This window comes from Trichosurus vulpecula, chromosome 2, assembly GCF_011100635.1.
Source record: "Trichosurus vulpecula isolate mTriVul1 chromosome 2, mTriVul1.pri, whole genome shotgun sequence".
Classification (NCBI taxonomy): domain Eukaryota; kingdom Metazoa; phylum Chordata; class Mammalia; order Diprotodontia; family Phalangeridae; genus Trichosurus; species Trichosurus vulpecula.
This window is the reverse complement of record NC_050574.1, coordinates 458,821,243-458,840,900: the sequence shown is the minus strand read 5'-3', so window position 1 is coordinate 458,840,900 and position 19,658 is coordinate 458,821,243. Positions and strand designations below refer to the sequence as shown.

General features: G+C 41.7%; 1 protein-coding gene across 3 annotated transcripts in view; it reads left to right on the top strand.

Annotated features, from left to right (window-relative positions):
- LOC118840360 (2'-5'-oligoadenylate synthase-like protein 2) overlaps positions 1-19,658 on the top strand; it is a 50,499-nt gene that overhangs the window by 15,626 nt on the left and 15,215 nt on the right. The window contains exon 4 of one of the 3 annotated variants that reach the window (XM_036747846.1): positions 1,030-1,353. The exons of the other annotated variants lie outside the window; for them this stretch is intronic. Within the exon in view, the coding sequence (XP_036603741.1) occupies positions 1,030-1,107 (78 nt within the window). The 3' untranslated portion in view covers positions 1,108-1,353. Of the gene's footprint in view, positions 1-1,029; positions 1,354-19,658 lie in introns of those variants that run through there. 3 annotated transcript variants of the gene reach the window in all.

Here is a 19,658-nt window from a genome sequence, read left to right as displayed (position 1 = left end):
AGATGTTAGGAAGGGCCTCCCATACAGGAATTCGAAAGGGCTAAGCTTGATATTTTCCCCAGGTGTAATGCGAACTCTGAGCAGCCCAACTGGGAGATTCTTAATCCAATCCTGTCAGGTTTCTATGCACAGCTTAATAAGGATCTGCTTGAGGATATGATTCATCTTCTCTACCAGAAGATTTTGGATTCCAGACTAAGTGGAGGCATAAGTGATTTTAAGTGTCTTTAGCATAGCCTGGGTTATCTGTGAAATAAAAGCTGGGCCACTGTGGCTCTGTAAGGAGCTAGGCAAGCAAAGCAAGGTATAATCTCCTTTCATAGGAACTTTGATAACTCCTGAGCTTTTTCAATTCTGCAAAGAGAAACCTCAACCCAATTAGTAAAGATGTCAACAAAAACCAAAAGCAATTTAAAATCTCTGACAGTGGTGTATGTATAAAGTCTGTCTGCTGGTCTTCACTTGGGTGGGTACCCCTCCTCTGAACAGGTTTGAAAAGATAGAGAGGTCTGACTGCCCCTTCAGGATTCACCTGGGCACAAATTGGGCAAGCCAGACAGACTTGTTAGATGATTTCTCCTAGCTTACTGCCAGTAAAAATAGGCTTTATCAGAGACTGGAGGTCATTCTGCCCCAGGTGTGTGGCCTGGTATAAGCCAAGAAGAAGCTTCCACTGGCTTTCCTCTGGGATAAGAAGTTGCCCTGTGCCTGAAACTACCCAGAAGGGTAAAGAGAGTATCCTGTTTCTTCAGCAAGGGCCTGCTCTTAGGGACTGTAGGAAGGTGTGAAGGAATCAGGGAGCAGTAGGAGTAAAGGAGCCAGTATAGTTAGCTGGCAGGCAGCATTCTTTGCTGCATTGTGTGCCAGGAGATTTCCCACAGCCTGATCCATTTCTCCTTTCTGGTGGCCTTTGCAAAATATAACAGCTATCTCAGATGGCTTTTGAACAGCTTGGAGGAGATTTTAAATCTCCTGAGCATGTTTGATAGGGGAGTTTTTTTTGCTGTCAGATATCCCCTTTCTTTCCAGATTGCACCATGGGCCTGTAGAACATGGAAAGCATATTCTGAGTCAGTAAAAACATTGACTCTTAAGATGGCAGAATAAAAGCAGGGACTTGCTTGAGCTCTCCCCCAAACCCCTCCAAATTCCTGTAAAAGAAGACTCTAAACAAATTTTCAAACAGCAGAATCCAAAAAATGATGGTGAAACAAATTTCCAGCCCAAGACAACCTGGAAGGTCAACAGGAAAGGTCTGTTGCACTAGTCTGAGAGAAGAGCCCAGTCCAGCATGGGCTGCAATGGCAAAAAAAATGGCCCTAGCAGACCCAGAGCAGACCTCAGGGCACAGAATCACTGGCAGATGTGGCAGTTTCCAGACTTCCCACAAACACCAGAAACAACTTAGCAGGTCAATAGAAAAGGTCTGTTGGACCTGGGTGAGAGAGGAGCACAGCCCAGCCCCAACCCCAGGACAGTGGTGGCAGCAGCAGCAGCTACTTCCAGAGCTCTGGGGGATTGCAGGGATCTCTTTGCTCACACTGAGGCAGGATTCTCTTGCTTTGCCCATGCTTCAACCTGCATTGCAGTCCTGGGGTGAGGAGGAGAGCTGGCATGGTGGAGCTTGTGGTGGCAGCAGAGAGGGAATCCTCTTCACAGTTCCAAGGAAGAAAAGAGTGCTTGTAGTCACTCACAGACCAGAACACAGACCAGGAGAGGAGTAAGCACCTCTCCAATGATCATACAACCTTGGAAGAATTGAAAATTTACGGGTCTCGAGAAATATCTCTGAAAATAGCTGCACAAAACCCCTGAAACTTGGGACTGTACACCCTCCATACTGGAAGCAGAGTCCTACCTTAACAACAAACTCAAAACTCAAGTAATTGGCTGGGGAAATGAGCAAATAGTGAGGAAAAAATCAGAATATCTAATCTTACTTTGATGACAAGGTTGATCAAAACATACACTCACAAGAAGACAAAAAAGTCAAAGCTCCTACATCCAAGGTCTCCAAGAAAAATACGAATTGGTTACAGGCCATGGAAGAGCTTAAAATGGATTTTGAAAATCAAGTAAGAGAAGTTGAGAAAAACTGGGAAGAGAAATGAGAGTGAGGCAAGAAAAGCATGAAAACAAGTCACCAGCTTGCTAAGGAGACCCAAAAAAATGCTGAAGAAAATAACACCTTAAAAACAGACTAACCCAAATGGCAAAAGAGGTCCAGAAAGCCAATGAGGAGAAGAATATCATAAAAAGCAGAATTGGCCAAATGGAAAAGGAGGTCCAAAAGCTCACTGAAGAAAATCATTCCTTAAAAATTAGAATGGAGCAAATGGAAGCTAATGACTTTATGAGAATTCAAAAAATTGTAAAACAAAACCGAAACAATGAAAAAATAAAAGACAATGTCAAATATCTCATTGGAAAATAGATCCAAGAGAGATAATTTTAAAATTATTGGACTACCTGAAAGCCAAGATCAAAAAAAGAGTTCAGACATCATCTTTCAAGAAAATATCAAGGAAAACTGCCTTGATATTCTAGAACCAGAGGGGAAAATAGAAATTGAAATATCCCACCGATGACCTCCTGAAAGAGATGCCACAAAAGTAAAACTCCTAGGAATATTGTAGCCAAATTCCAGAGTTCCCAGGTGAGGGAGAAAATATTGGAAGCAGCCAGAAAGAAACAATTCAAATATTGTGGAAACACAATTAGTATAACACAAGATTTGGCAGCTTTTACATCAAGTGACCAGAGGGCTTGGAATATGATATTCCAGAGATCAAAGGAGCAAGGATTTAAAGTCAAGAATTACCTACCTAGCAAAACTGAGTATAATACTTCAGGGGGAAAAATGGATATTCAATGAAGTAGAGGACTTTCAAGCATTCTTGATGAAAAGCCCAGAGCTGAATAAAAAATTTGACTGTCAAATACAAGATTCAAGAGAAGCATGGACTTGGACGTCTACGTAAGTGGACGTGGACGTGGACGTGGACGTGGATGGACGGGGACGTGTGACGTCCGTGGACGTGGACGTGGACGTCTACGGACGTGGACGTGGACCTCTACGTCGTGGACGTGGACGTCTACGTACGTGGACATGGACATGGACATGGACGTGGACTTCTACGTACGTGGACGTGGACGTAGACGTGGACGTCTACGTACGTGGACGTGGACGTGGACATGGACGTGGACACCTTCTGGATGACAACAAGGGCCACGACGCAGGGGGTTTGGGAAAGCAACAGATACCCAAGAGGAGCCACGTTTTCCTCTTCTGTGTTGGCCACAGAATTTAAGACTGGACACGTTAGTCATGAAGATTGATTTGGTGACAAACGGAATGTGCCCAGCCTTCAAACAAGGGGAGATTCACGCAGTCCTTGAGCAGATTTACTCGGAAAATATCAAACTTTGGAAATTGGCGCTACGTTTGCTTCTCGTGGTTGGCCTCAGCTACTACTCACTGTGAGATTGCTGGATCTACTCTGGAACTTGGATTAAAACCAAATGTTAAGCCAAAACCTGAAGGCTTCAATAATAATCATTAATATCATTGTTGTAGCTAGCATTTACACAGTTATAATATTTTATATAATATACCTATTTCTATAATATACATTAAATATCTATTACAAAACATAATATTTGTATAGTTATATTTTATATAATATTCCTATTTATATATACATTAAATATCTGTTACAAAATATATTTATACGGTTATAATATTTTATATAATATACATATTTCTATAATATACATTTAATACATATTATAAAATATAATATTTTATGTAACCCCATATTGTGGGGCTAAGGCACCCCCACAATCTGGAAAATCTGTGTAAAATTGCTTGGCCCTCCCTTCGTACCAGAAAAGAAGTCTGAATTATTACGGTTTTAAAAAATAAAATATGTTGATATACAATGCCATACATATCTTTTCTGCACTTCTGAGTTTCTAAACCTTTTCTGTGTCATCCGCTGTCCTTCTCGTGTTGTCTGTGGCTTCTACAAAACTCCTCCCAAAATTCCCACTTAATTTCTTATGCCAACCCAACATATATTGAAACTGCAATGTGGAAGGGCCAACTGTAGGCACTTTAAGGTTTGCATAGAGCTTTACAAACAACCCAAGGAGGTAGGTGCTAACATTACACCCGTTTTATAGATGAGGAAACTGAGGTAGGCAATGGTTAAGTGACTTGCCCAGGGGCACACAGCTAGTGTCTCTGACATCCAATCCAGCACTCGTTAGGCCCGAGCTACCAGCTGCTAATGGATTAGTGCTCTGACAATATAGGTCACAACCCTAGCCCAGGCCAGTCCCATAGGAATGCAATTACACAGTCATGAACTATAGAACATTAAATTAAAAATAAGTTTATTTGATAAAAAGGAGACAGAAAGGAGACAGCACAGAATTCAGGTGGATACAGTTCCTCTCTGCCTCCTCAGTTGTCACAATGACACTTGGCCAGAAAGATTACACAGACATAAGGATTCTGTCAAGCCTGAGGAATGAAGTCTCATCCTAGGCTGGATCCCAGAGAGCTGGAAGGTAGGACTCATTGGATTCAATAGCTTTGGAAGATGAAGGAACATTACATTCTAATAAGTGGTTAGAGGATTATGCCTATGGGTATGAGTAGTTGAGCTGGACAAGGCCCTTGTCAGTATAACTGCCACCATTGAAGAAATAGTACATTTCAGGACAAATTCAAGGGGTCACCTTCAGGCCAAAATCAAGAGCATAACTCAGACACCTTTCAAGGACAGATCTGAATCCTCATCAATGAGAAATGTTACTTATTTATTAGTGATAGCAGGGAAATTGAGTCCAGGAAAACACACAAACACACACACACACACACACACACACACACACACACACACACCTTCAAACAATATCCTTGGCTGACACATGACACTGGTTTCCCTAGATATCACAGATAAGAGTCTTGGCTCATAGACTGGTTGGGATCCATTGAGAAGTGTCTCTTTCAAGCCTTGAACTGCAGAAATTTCAGCCACCATGACTATTTCCTGTTTCTGCCTCTTAAGGGGGGAACTTGATACTATAACTGTAACCAGACTCAAGTAATGGTCAGATCATGCAACATCTGACCACTTACAGCCAGAACCAAGGGATGTCATTGTGCCAAGCTCCACTATGTTTAATAAATACTGGTTGTGTAAATTGAAACTAAATGAGAAAGTATCCCAATGATGATGGAGCAGTAGAAGTTTTATTCCATGGAAGTAGGAAAAGGAGGTTATAAAAATAAACATGGGCAAGAAGGGAAGATAATAAGACGTAGCACCATAGTGTGTGGTCCTATGCTTGCGTAAATATTTGGACAATCACGTGAGCAATGCAGAACTGACCTCACTCTCAGCATTTAATGTGATACAGGTAGTTTCAGTGACAAGGTCATTTCTTTTAGTGGGATCCTCTCTTCAGTGAAGGCTTGATAAAGAAGGGGAGACAACAGGGAGCTACAGTCAGCTCAGCTTTAGCTTCATATACCCCTTGGTGTTGTAGCTTTGTAAGGTAATAATAAAAGATTGCTGCCATAGCGCTGACGTACCCTCAGATCCTTTAAGCATAATGCTGTTTCCCAGCTTATCTTTTCTAACCACATCTTTTGCCAACCCTGCTTTTATGGATACATTTGATGCACCATAAATTCTACTCCAGTCCGTCATCTTAACCAGGTGAGAGTCTTGTGTCTCAAGTGTACTTATTGTATGATTGGATGCTGTTAGATAATCCATTGTGCCATACTCTTTTGTTTTACAAGTGAGTTAATTCCATTCACACTTACACATTTGATTAAATGTGGTTTCACCTCTCTCTCTCTCTCTCTCTCTCTCTCTCTGTCTCTCTCTGTCTCTCTCTCTCTTTCCCTACCTCAACCACTTCCTTCAAAAAAAGGAGATCAGGGAAAGGAATATTGTTCCTACAACTTATCTCTTCCCGTTGTTCACATGAATTTTTTTTTTAGGTTTTCCTTGTTTCTTGTGCTTGCATTTCAAAGATTTAGCTCAGTTCTAACTTTCTCAACAAGAATACTTGAATGTAATACTACTGAAGAAATCTGTACCATTAAAGAATGTTATGCTATTGTTCAGGTTTGGGATGTTGGGAACCCCAAAATGTAAGGGTTTAGGGGTGTCTGCCTCTAAAGAATTCAACCACTCAAGCCTTCTTTCAGTCAAAATAGCAAGGTTTATTTGTATCACCAATAGAAGCAGGCTAGATTCTAAATGAATCTGTGAATTTGATGAGGATGGGACTGATATACAAAAATACTGAGAAGATTTCAATGGGATTAAGGAGTGGTAAACAGCCTGGAAGGCCCAGGTACAAACAGTGAAAGAAGTTAAGTGGTCTGGGCTGGGTCAAAGGACCACAGTGAAAGGATCATTGAAAGAACTACTGAGTATCTAGATGGGCTGGGACGGGCCTGATGCCTCAGGAGAAATACTAGGGACTGGGCTGCTTTCAAGCACATGGTCTTTTCCTTTTTGGGGTCCAAGTCCCATTAGCCCTTCATTTCCCCCTCAAACAAATGAGACCCCAAATCTTTTGAGGTAAGGGGCAAAGGTCTCATCTTCTGAAAATGCTTCCTGCTGGCAAGGGACCCTCCCTTGCTGGGTCCCATTCAAGGGGTCAGACTTTGGAATCTGGCTGATGCCAGGTCCAGTAGGTTAGAGACTTTGGACCTGGTCAGGGGTTGGTATACAGCCTGGGCAGTCATCTAGAAGCTAATGGCCTGGAGCATGGAGGAGAAAAAACTGGCAAGGAGGTTAAGCAAACAAAGACCAAACAGGCATTAAAGGAATATGATCAGGTGGGGAATAAGTATGGAAGCTAGTAGAGAAAGGAGCCAGGATTTCCATGAAGAAGATGATTTGGGGGGCAGTGAGGTTATCATGGAATTCTTGCATCCAACTAGCCTTTTCCAAAACATGTTCAGCATGGATTTCTACCTGCCCAGAGTTGTTGATGTACATAGAGCAAGAGGTGTTTGCTAGAGCACATACGGCCCCACTGGAGGCAAGCAGATAGTCTAGGACTATTCTGTTACCTAGGACCACCTTTGCTAGGGAACGCGAAGATTGTTGGATTTCCCAGAGACCATAAGCTGCCTTGTTTGCCAGTTGATGAATGGTGTCTGGAAGGTTAGAGAGAATGAGTTCATGTTGTAGATGACCATAACAGGACATGAGATACTCTGCTCCCTTTTTAAGGAACCAGAGGACATTTCCCCAGAATCCATGCTTTCCCCCTTTTTAAGCTAGAGTCCCTGGGCTATGTGGCATTGAAAATGGAGAAAGGGGTGCTAAAAACCAGAGGGTGCACACCGCAAAGTCCTCGTAAGGTGTTAAGCATTGAGTGGCTAAGTAGTTCTGAGGTCTCACCATGTGGTGGCACTTCACTTCACCTCTTCCTCAGAATCTTTGCCACTTGATCCGCCAATACCACAAAGGAAGGTATAGCCTTTGAGGGTGCAGATGGGACCAGTTCATAAAAGGCTCTGTGTATAGATGCCCCAAAGTTCAGAATGGTTGCACATTAAGCTCCCAGGTGAGAGGTGTGTCTTTAAGAGATCAGTAAGTGTGTTATAACTGGAAGAAGCTGTGGCATTGTGAATTAACTTAGAAGTAAAGCTTTAAAAAGGGGGAGCCTCATAGGAGAGTGGGGGAGGTATGCAGTCAGAGGTACAAGTGGGAACTGCTCGCTCAGCACAGTTGGTACAGCTGGCTGAAGTGAAGTTCCAGAGACATGTATCACTAGTCATATCAACACAGGTGGTACAGGTCAAAAGACCAGCAGAAACCTTTACAAGTCCTCCCTCAACAGGGGTATTAACCTGTCCAGTGGCCACAGAGGTTGTCTTCCAGGTAAGGGAATATTCCCCTGTAAAGAAGCAAGGTGTCAAGATGGAGGGAGTAGTCCACAGAGGAGTGGCCAGCATAAATGGGGTGGCAAAAATCTCTGAGGAAGTCATGTTCGGAAGTGGGACTGCTGTAAAGAAGGCCAGTGATGGGAGATGAGCGTTGCCCTGAGGGAGTAAGTAGCATACCCAGGAAACTTGGACTCCTCCCCACGCCCACCCCAGGCATAATGAGTTTCCCAGTTTAACTAGAGAGTTATCCTCGCACTTGCTGAGGCCAAGGGTGCTTGAGGTGTCAGGGAAGAGGAGAAAAAGGATTAGGGTTGTCATTGTCAGCTCCGAGGGAAATGATTCCCAAAGTGAGAGAAAAGGCAATTTCTCTGGAGGAAATCAAAATGTCTATGGCATGGCCAAAACATAAAAGGAGGAGGGCACAGATAATTTCATCTCTTTTTATCCACCTGTCTGCTGAGGGGAAGCGAGAGCTGGGGCCTTTCTAAACAGTAGCTTGAGGTCCTCCAAGGTTCACAGGTATATTCCAGAGTCTCTGTGGAAGCAAGAAGTGAGATTGGTTTAATCTTAGAATTATGAGTCTAGCTGGGGAGGCCTTCAAGTTTTACAGCCATCGGTGTGGTGAGTATGACTTGGTAGGGCTCCTCCAGTTGACATCTAACCACTCTCCCCTTTGGGTTTTCCACAGCTTTAAATAAACCCATTCTCCGGGTTATACTGGAGCAGGACACTCCTTTTCATTGCCAAGAGGTTGTGGAAGATGCTTATTGGCACATTCCGTTAGGGCATTCCTGACTGCTCCTGAGTTGCAAATTGGGTGACCAGATGCTGTTCTGGGTCTATGTCAGATAGGGTGTCAGATGTTAGGAAGGGCCTCCCATACAGGAATTCGAAAGGGCTAAGCTTGATATTTTCCCCAGGTGTAATGCGAACTCTGAGTAGCCCAACTGTGAGATTCTTAATCCACTCCTGTCAGGTTTCTATGCACAGCTTAATAAGGATCTGCTTGAGGATATGATTCATCTTCTCTACCAGAAGATTTTGGATTCCAGACTATGTGGAGGCATAAGTAATTTTAAGTGTCTTTAGCATAGCCTGGGTTATCTGTGAAATAAAAGCTGGGCCACTGTGGCTCTGTAAGGAGCTAGGCAAGCAAAGCAAGGTATAATCTCCTTTCATAGGAACTTTGATAACTCCTGAGGTTTTTCAATTCTGCAAAGAGAAACTTCAACCCAATTAGTAAAGATGTCAACAAAAACCAAAAGCAATTTAAAATCTCTGACAGTGGTGTATGTATAAAGTCTGTCTGCTGGTCTTCACTTGGGTGGGTACCCCTCCTCTGAACAGGTTTTGAAAGAGAGGGAGGTCTGACTGCCCCTTCAGGATTCACCTGGGCACAAATTGGGCAAGCCAGACAGACTTGTTAGATGATTTCTCCTAGCTTACTGCCAGTAAAAATAGGCTTTATCAGAGACTGGAGGTCATTCTGCCCCAGGTGTGTGGCCTGGTATAAGCCAAGAAGAAGCTTCCACTGGCTTTCCTCTGGGATAAGAAGTTGCCCTGTGCCTGAAACTGCCCAGAAGGGTAAAGAGAGTATCCTGTTTCTTCAGCAAGGGCCTGCTCTTAGGGACTGTAGGAAGGTGTGAAGGAATCAGGGAGCAGTAGGAGTAAAGGAGCCAGTATAGTTAGCTGGCAGGCAGCATTCTTTGCTGCATTGTGTGCCAGGAGATTTCCCACAGCCTGATCCATTTCTCCTTTCTGGTGGCCTTTGCAAAATATAACAGCTATCTCAGATGGCTTTTGAACAGCTTGGAGGAGATTTTAAATCTCCTGAGCATGTTTGATAGGGGAGTTTTTTTTGCTGTCAGATATCCCCTTTCTTTCCAGATTGCACCATGGGCCTGTAGAACATGGAAAGCATATTCTGAGTCAGTAAAAACACTGACTCTTAAAATGGCAGAATAAAAGCAGGGACTTGCTTGAGCTCTCCCCCAAACCCCTCCAAATACCTATAAAAGAAGACTCTAAACAAATTTTCAAATAGCAGAATTCAAAAAATGGGGTGGAGCCAAGATGGCCGCATGAAGGCAGTGTCTTACCGGAGCTCTCTCACAAGGTCTGTCAGATTCCTATAAAAAAGTGAATTTGAGCAGATTTGAGAGAGTCAGAAACTGCGAGCAGTCTGCGTGGGGCAAATTTCCGAGCCGGGAGAGTCTGAAAGGCCGGAGGAACGAACCTGCAGGCTCGGAGAGTCCTTGGTGCGGAGCTGCTCCAGACCAAGGTGGAAGCAGCCGGCCGGGAAATCCACGTGGGAGACGGGCTGGGAGAAAGCTGGGCGCCCGAAACCGGCAGAGATCCCCAGGCCTCCCAACACAGGACGGCAGTCTCTGGGAGCAACGAGAGGCAGCGCAACGCCACCAGCCACGAAAACACCCAGTCCTGACGCTTGCAAAACCCAGGAACTCGGCCTCTTGAACTTCCGGAAGACTCAATGGCCAGGTAAATGGCTCTAACCCTTCCCCTCCTCACCCAGAGAATTCCTCGGGAAAAAAAAAAGAGAACTGAAACAGAGGAGAGAGTAGCGGGGCTTCACAGGACAAATACTAGAAGCTCATTAGTCCCAGAGGGGAAGAGTCGGCAGGGGGCCAAGCCAGGAGCCCAGACGTAACCTTGCTCCCCCAGGGGAAGCGCCAGTCATCAGCTCAAACAACAAACAGCTGAGACCATTGCTGAAAAGCAAGTGCTGGAGAGCACCCATAGGGAGTGAGACGCCAGGGAGCCAGACCCCTCCCCCACACCTCAGAAAACTGAAGGTTATAATTCTAGACTCACAACCCCCAGAATAAGAAAGCTGGGACAGAAAGCCCCGAGACTCACAGATAGAAATTCGTTGTAAAGCCAGCAAAAGGCAAACCAACATGAAGAAGAACACAAAAAAAACCGAGGACAATAGATTCTTTTTATGGAGACAGGCAGGATCAAAATATCGACATAGAAGAAGATAGCAATGACACGGTAGATACATCAGATACCTCAAAAGCTAATATGATCTGGTCTCCAGCCCAAAAAGCACTGCTGGAAGAGCTAAAAGAGGATTTTAAAAACCAAATTAGGGAGCTAAAAGAAAATATGGAAAAAATGGAAAAAAGGGAGAAAAAATCCACTGACGAAATCAAGTCCCTAAAGAATAAGATTGGCGAAATGGCTATGGAGATTCAGAATCTAGAGAGAGAAAAGGACACCCTGAGAGGTGAAATCAACCAATTGAAAATTGAGGCTCAAAAGCAAAATGTAAACACTAACTCATTTAAAATTAGACTTGAGCAAGTGGAAGCTAATGAATCTATGAGGCATCAAGAAGTAATAAAACAAAATGTAAAGAATGAAAAAATAGAAAAAAATGTGAAATATCTGATTGGCAAAACAACTGACCTGGAAAATAGATCCAGGAGAGACAATTTGAGAGTTATTGGTCTACCGGAAATCCACGATGAAAAAAGGAGCCTTGACAGTATCTTCGAAGAAATTATCAAAGACAACTGCCCAGAGGTCCTAGAACCAGAGGGCAAAATAGTCATTGAAAGAATTCACCAATCACCCCCTGAAAGAGATCCCAAACTGAAAACACCAAGAAATATTATAGCCAAATTTCAGAGCTATAAACTCAAGGAGAAAATACTGCAAGCAGCCAAAAAGAAGCAATTCAAATATCGTGGAACTACAGTCAGGATCACACAGGATCTCTCAGCTTCCACATTAAAAGACAGGAGAAATTGGAATATGATATTCCGAAGGGCAAAGGAGCTGGGACTACAACCAAGGATCAACTACCCAGCAAAACTAAGCATAATTTTCCAGGCAAGGCGATGGACATTCAATGAAATAAGGGAATTCCAGACCTTCCTGATGAAAAGGCCAGAACTCAATGGAAAATTTGATCTCCAAATACAAACCTCAAGAGAGACATAAAAAGGTAACCAGGGGAAAAACCCCCACAAACTTCATTAACCAATAAGCTTAGGTTGTTTACATCTTTATGTGGGATTATATCATCTTATGTATGTTTTTTATGTATATATATATATATATATATATATATACACATATACATATATAAGTCATTCTTGTGAATGGTACAACTATTGTGACAAATGAAAGGGATATACATAGGTTGTGAATGCCTGTATAAATTAACTGATGTAAAGATATAAAATATAAATAAGAGATATAAAGGGAGGGCTATGAGGGAAGTGGTAAGGAGGTTGTAGAAAAGGGTAAATTACAGCAAAGGAAGTGGCAAAAAAACATATTATAGTAGAGGGAAAGAAGGGAGGGAGAAGAGCAGTATTTGAGCTTTACTGTCATCTGATCTAGTTCAAGAAGGGAATAACATACTCTGATAAGTTTAGAAATCTAACTTGTCCTACGGGAAGTGGGAGGGAAAGGGGGGAAAAAGGGAGGGGGGAGGGCAGAAGGAAGAGGAGAAGTAGCAAGTGGGTAACGGTAAGATAAGGGAGGGGAATAAAGAGGGAGGGTTAACTGAGGAAAGCGGCGGTCAAAATCAAAACTTTGTTGGGGAGGAGAAGGGGAAAGGGAGAAATAAAAGCATAAACAGGGGGAATTAGGATGGAGAAAAAGACACAGATAGAAATCATAACCCTGAACGTGCAGGGGATGAACATTCTCACAAAACAGAAGCAGATAGCAGAATGGATTAAAAACCATAATCCTACAATATGCTGTTTACAAGAAACGCATCTGAAACAGGGGGATACACATAGGGTTAAGGTAAAAGGCTGGAGTAAAATATATTGTGCCTCAGCTAAAGTAAAAAAAGCAGGTGTAGCAATACTAATCTCAGACAAAGCAAAAGTAAAGATAGATCTAATTAAAAGAGATAAGGAAGGACATTATATCCTGCTAAAAGGCACCATAAACAATGAAGCAATATCATTGCTTAACATATATGCACCAAGTGGTAAGGCATACAGTTTCTTAGAGGAGAGGTTAAGGGAGTTACAGGAAGAAATAGATAGCAAAACTATAATATTGGGAGACCTCAACCTCCCCCTTTCTGAACTTGATAAATCTAACCTCAAAATAAATAAGAAAAAAGTTAAGGAGGTAAACAGAATTTTAGAAAAGGCACATATAATAGACCTCTGGAGAAAACTGAACGGGGTTAAAAAGGAATATACTTTCTTCTCAAAAGTACATGGCACATACTCAAAACTTGACCATGTACTAGGGCATAAAAATCTCACAATCCAGTGCAGAAAAACAGAAGTAGTCAATGCATCCTTTTCAGATCATGATGCAATAAGAATCATTTTTAATAAAGTACCATGGAAAAATAAGCTAAAAACTAATTGGAAACTAAATAATTTAATTCTAAAGAGTGAGTGGGCCAAAGATCAAATCAGAGAAACAATTAATAATTTCATTCAAGAGAATGACAATAATGAAACAACATACCAAAACTTATGGGATGCAGCAAAAGCAGTTCTTAGGGGAAGTTTTATATCTCTAAATGCCTACATAAATAAAATAGGGAAAAAGGAGATCAATGATCTGGGCATACAGCTGAAAAAGCTAGAAAAAGAGGAAATTGAAAACCCCCAATTAAATACCAAATTAGAAATACTGAAAATCAAAGGAGAGATTAATAAAATTGAAACCAAGAAAACTATTGAATTAATAAATAAAACAAAGAGCTGGTTTTATGAAAAAACCAATAAAATTGATAAACCTTTGGCCAATTTGATTAAAAAAAAGAAAGAAGAAAACCAAATTACCAGTATCAAAAATGAAAAGGGTGAGGTCACCTCTAATGAAGAGGAAATCAAAACAATAATTAGGAATTATTTTGCCCAACTGTATGCCCATAAATTTGACAACCTTAGAGATATGGATGAATATCTACAAAAACATAAACTGCCCAGACTAACAGAGAAGGAAGTGAAATTTCTTAATGACCCCATATCAGAAAAAGAAATTGAGCAGGCCATCAACGAAATCCCTAGGAAAAAATCTCCAGGGCCAGATGGTTTTACATGTGAATTCTATCAAACATTTAAAGAACAACTAATTCCAATACTTTGTAGACTATTTGGGAAAATAGGTGAAGAAGGAGTCCTACCAAATTCTTTTTATGACACAAATATGGTACTAATACCCAAACCAGGTAGAGTTAAAACAGAGAAAGAAAATTATAGACCAATTTCCCTAATGAATATTGATGCAAAAATTTTAAATAAAATATTAGCAAAAAGATTGCAGCAACTCATTACGAGAATAATACACCATGATCAGGTACGATTTATTCCAGGAATGCAAGGCTGGTTCAATATTAGGAAAACTATTAGCATAATTGACCATATCAACAACAAAACTAGCAGAAACCATATGATCATCTCAATAGACGCAGAAAAAGCCTTTGACAAAGTACAACACCCATTCCTATTAAAAACACTAGAAAGCATAGGAATAAGGGGAACCTTCCTCAAAATTATAAATAGCATCTACCTAAAACCATCAACAAGCATTATTTGTAATGGGGATAAACTAGATGCATTCCCAATAAGATCAGGGGTGAAACAAGGATGTCCATTATCACCCCTATTATTCAATTTGGTTCTAGAAACATTAGCTGTAGCAATAAGAGAAGAAAAAGAAATTGAAGGAATTAGAATAGGAAAAGAAGAAACTAAATTATCACTTTTTGCAGATGATATGATGATTTATCTAGAGAATCCTAGAGAATCAAGTAAAAAACTACTTGAAATAATAAACAACTTTAGCAAAGTTGCAGGATATAAAATAAACCCACACAAATCCTCAGCATTCCTATACATTACTGACAAAGCCCAACAGCAAGAGATAGAAAGAGAAATTCCATTCAAAGTTACTGAAGGCACTATAAAATATTTGGGAGTCTATTTGCCAAGACAAACCCAGGGCCTATATGAACATAACTATGAAACACTTTTCACGCGAATAAAATCAGATCTAAATAAATGGAGAAATATCAGTTGCTCATGGTTAGGCTGAGCTAATATAATAAAAATGACAATTCTACCTAAATTAATCTATCTATTCAGTGCCATACCAATCGAACTACCAAAAAATTTTTTACTGAGCTGGACAAAATAATAACAAAATTCATTTGGAAAAACAAGAGGTCTAGAGTATCTAGGATATTAATGAAAAGACATGCTAGAGATGGTGGTTTAGCCACACCAGATATTAAACTGTACTACACAGCAGCAGTCATCAAAACTGCCTGGTACTGGTTAAGAAACAGGGGTGTGGATCAGTGGAATAGGATAGGCACACAAGTAGGTGAAATCAACAAGTTTAGCAATCTACTCTTTGATAAACCCAAAGAAGCCAGTTTCTGGGCTAATAATTCACTATTTCACAAAAACTGTTGGGAAAATTTGAAAATGGTAGGGCAAAAACTGGGCATAGACCAATATCTTACACCATATACCAAAATAAAGTCAAAATGGGTTCATGATTTAGGAGTAAAAGTTGATACTCTAAGTAATTAGGGAAAGCAAGGAATAGTTTACTTATCAGATTTGTGGAAAAGTAAAGAATTCATGACCCAACAAGGGATAGAGAGCATTACAAAATGCAAAATGGATAATTTTGATTATGTCAAATTGAAATGTTTTTGTACAAAAAAAGCCAATGCAACAAGAATTAGGAGGGAAGCAGAAAATTGGGAGAAAATCTTTGCAACTAGTATCTCTGATAAAGGCCTCATCTCTAAAATATACAGGGAGCTAAGCCAAATATATAGGAATACAAGCCATTCCCCAATTGAGAAATGGTCAAAGGATATGAACAGGCAGTTTTCAGAGAAAGAAATTAAAGCTATCTACAGGCATATGAAAAAATGCTCTGGATCGCTGCTGATTAGAGAAATACAAATCAAAACAACTCTTAGATACCACATCTCTCCTGTGAGATTGGCTAAAATAACAAATCAGGAGAATGATAAATGTTGGAAAGGATGTGGGGAAATTGGAACATTGTTGCATTGCTGGTGGAGTTGTGAGCTGATCCAGCCATTTTGGAGGGCGGTGTGGAACTATGCCCAAAGGGCTATAGAAATGTTCATACCCTCTGACCCAGTAATACCACTTCTAGGGTTGTATCCCAAAGAAATCACGCAAGCGGGAAAAGGACCCATATGTACAAGAATATTTATAGCAGCTCTCTTTGTGGTAGCCAAGAATTGGAAAGCAAAGGGATGCCCATCAATTGGGGAATGGCTGAACAATCTGTGGTATATGAAGGTGATGGAATACTATTGTGCCATAAGAAATGGGGATGATGCAGACTTCATAACAACCTGGAAAAACCTACACGACATAATGCTGAGTGAGCGGAGCAGAGCCAGGAGAATGTTGTGCACAGCCACAGATATGTGGATTCCGTGAGGACCAATCCTGACATACTGCGCTGCTCTCAGCAACCTAAAAGGGCAAGGACAACTCCAGGGGACTCACGATGGAGAATGCTATTTTCATTCAGAGAAAGAACTGCGAAGTTTGAATACAGACTGAGGCACACTTCATGCTCGCCTTTTCTGCTTCTCTTTTGTTTTTGTTTTTGGGTTTTTGTTTTGTTTTGTTTTTTTTGTTTTTGGTTCTGTTTCTTCTTTCTCATGATTCATTCAATTGATCAAAATTCTTTTTCACGACCTGACTAGAGCATAAATTAATTCAATGCGAAGTTATACATGACAGTTATATGAGACTTCATGCCGTCTTGGGGAGGGATAGGGGAGGGAGGGGAGAAAAAACTGGAACTCAAAACAATGTAGAACCGTGTGTGGTAAACTAAAAATAAATAAAGAAAAAAAAATATGAAAAAAAAGAAAAGGAAAAAAAAAAGAATCCAAAAAATGATGGTGAAACAAATTTCCAGCCCAAGACAACCTGGAAGGTCAACAGGAAAGGTCTGTTGCACTAGTCTGAGAGAAGAGCCCAGTCTAGCATGGGCTGCAATGGCAAAAAAATGGCCCTAGCAGACCCAGAGCAGACCTCAGGGCACAGAATCACTGGCAGATGTGGCAGTTTCCAGACTTCCCACAAACACCAGAAACAACTTAGCAGGTCAATAGAAAAGGTCTGTTGGACCTGGGTGAGAGAGGAGCACAGCCCAGCCCCAACCCCAGGACAGTGGTGGCAGCAGCAGCAGCTACTTCCAGAGCTCTGGGGGATTGCAGGGATCTCTTTGCTCACACTGAGGTAGGATTCTCTTGCTTTGCCCGTGCTTCAACCTGCATTGCAGTCCTGGGGTGAGGAGGAGAGCTGGCATGGTGGAGCTTGTGGTGGCAGCAGAGAGGGAATCCTCTTCACAGTTCCAAGGAAGAAAAGAGTGCTTGTAGTCACTCACAGACCAGAACACAGACCAGGAGAGGAGTAAGCACCTCTCCAATGATCATACAACCTTGGAAGAATTGAAAATTTACGGGTCTCGAGAAATATCTCTGAAAATAGCTGCACAAAACCCCTGAAACTTGGGACTGTACACCCTCCATACTGGAAGCAGAGTCCTACCTTAATAACAAACTCAAAACTCAAGTAATTGGCTGGGGAAATGAGCAAATAGTGAGGAAAAAATCAGAATATCTAATCTTACTTTGATGACAAGGAAGATCAAAACATACACTCACAAGAAGGCAAAAAAGTCAAAGCTCCTACATCCAAGGTCTCCAAGAAAACTACGAATCGGTTACAGGCCATGGAAGAGCTTCAAAAGGATTTTGAAAATCAAGTAAGAGAAGTTGAGAAAAACTGGGAAGAGAAATGAGAGTGAGGCAAGAAAAGCACGAAAACAAGTCACCAGCTTGCTAAGGAGACCCAAAAAAATGCTGAAGAAAATAACACCTGAAAAACAGACTAACCCAAATGGCAAAAGAGGTCCAGAAAGCCAATGAGGAGAAGAATATCATAAAAAGCAGAATTGGCCAAATGGAAAAGGAAGTCCAAAAGCTCACTGAAGAAAATAATTCCTTAAAAATTAGAATGGATTCTAGGTTTTAATCCTAGCTCCATTGACCTCCGGAATATCGCATTCCAAGCCCTTCGATCTCTTAATGTAGAAGCTGCCAGATCTTGGGTTATTCTGATTGGGTTTCCACAATATTCAAATTGTTTCTTTCCAGAGCATGGAGGAGAAAAAACTGGCAAGGAGGTTAAGCAAACAAAGACCAAACAGGCATTAAAGGAATGTGATCAGGTGGGGAATAAGTATGGAAGCTAGTAGAGAAAGGAGCCAGGATTTCCATGAAGAAGATGATTTGGGGGGCAGTGAGGTTATCATGGAATTCTTGCATCCAACTAGCCTTTACCAAAACATGTTCAGCATGGATTTCTACCTGCCCAGAGTTGTTGATGTACATAGAGCAAGAGGTGTTTGCTAGAGCACATACGGCCCCACTGGAGGCAAGCAGATAGTCTAGGACTATTCTGTTACCTAGGACCACCTTTGCTAGGGAATGGGAAGATTGTTGGATTTCCCAGAGACCATAAGCTGCCTTGTTTGCCAGTTGATGAAGGTTAGAAGAGAATGGAAGGTTAGAGAGAATGAGTTCATGTTGTAGATGACCATAACAGGACATGAGATACTCTGCTCCCTTTTTAAGGAACCAGAGGACATTTCCCCAGAATCCATGCTTTCCCCCTTTTTAAGCTAGAGACCCTGGGCTATGTGGCATTGAAAATGGAGAAAGGCGTGCTAAAAACCAGCGGGTGCACACCGCAAAGTCCTCGTAAGGTGTTAAGCATTGAGTGGCTAAGTAGTTCTGAGGTCTCACCATGTGGTGGCACTTCACTTAACCTCTTCCTCAGAATCTTTGCCACTTGATCTGCCAATACCACAAAGGAAGCTATAGCCTTTGAGGGTGCAGATGGGACCAGTTCATAAAAGGCTCTGTGTATAGATGCCCCAAAGGTCAGAATGGTTGCACATTAAGCTCCCAGGTGAGAGGTGTGTCTTTAAGAGATCAATAAGAGTGTTATAACTGGAAGAAGCTGTGGCATTGTGAATTAACTTAGAAGTAAAGCTTTAAAAAGGGGGAGCCTAATAGGAGAGTGGGGGAGGTATGCAGTCAGAGGTACAAGTGGGAACTGCTCGCTCAGCACAATTGGTACAGCTGGCTGAAGTGAAGTTCCAGAGACATTTATCACTAGTCATATCAACACAGGTGGTACAGGTCAAAAGACCAGCAGAAACCTTTACAAGTCCTCCCTCAACAGGGGTATTAACCTGTCCAGTGGCCACAGAGGTTGTCTTCCAGGTAAGGGAATATTCCCCTGTAAAGAAGCAAGGTGTCAAGATGGAGGGAGTAGTCCACAGAGGAGTGGCCAGCATAAATGGGGTGGCAAAAATCTCTGAGGAAGTCATGTTCGGAAGTGGGACTGCTGTAAAGAAGGCCAGTGATGGTAGATGAGCGTTGCCCTGAGGGAGTAAGTAGCATACCCAGGAAACTTGGACTCCTCCCCACGCCCACCCCAGGCATAATGAGTTTCCCAGTTTAACTAGAGAGCTATCCTCCCACTTGCTGAGGCCAAGGGTGCTTGAGGTGTCAGGGAAGAGGAGAAAAAGGATTAGGATTGTCATTGTCAGCTCCGAGGGAAATGATTCCCAAAGTGAGAGAAAAGGCAATTTCTCTGGAGGAAATCAAAATGTCTATGGCATGGCCAAAACA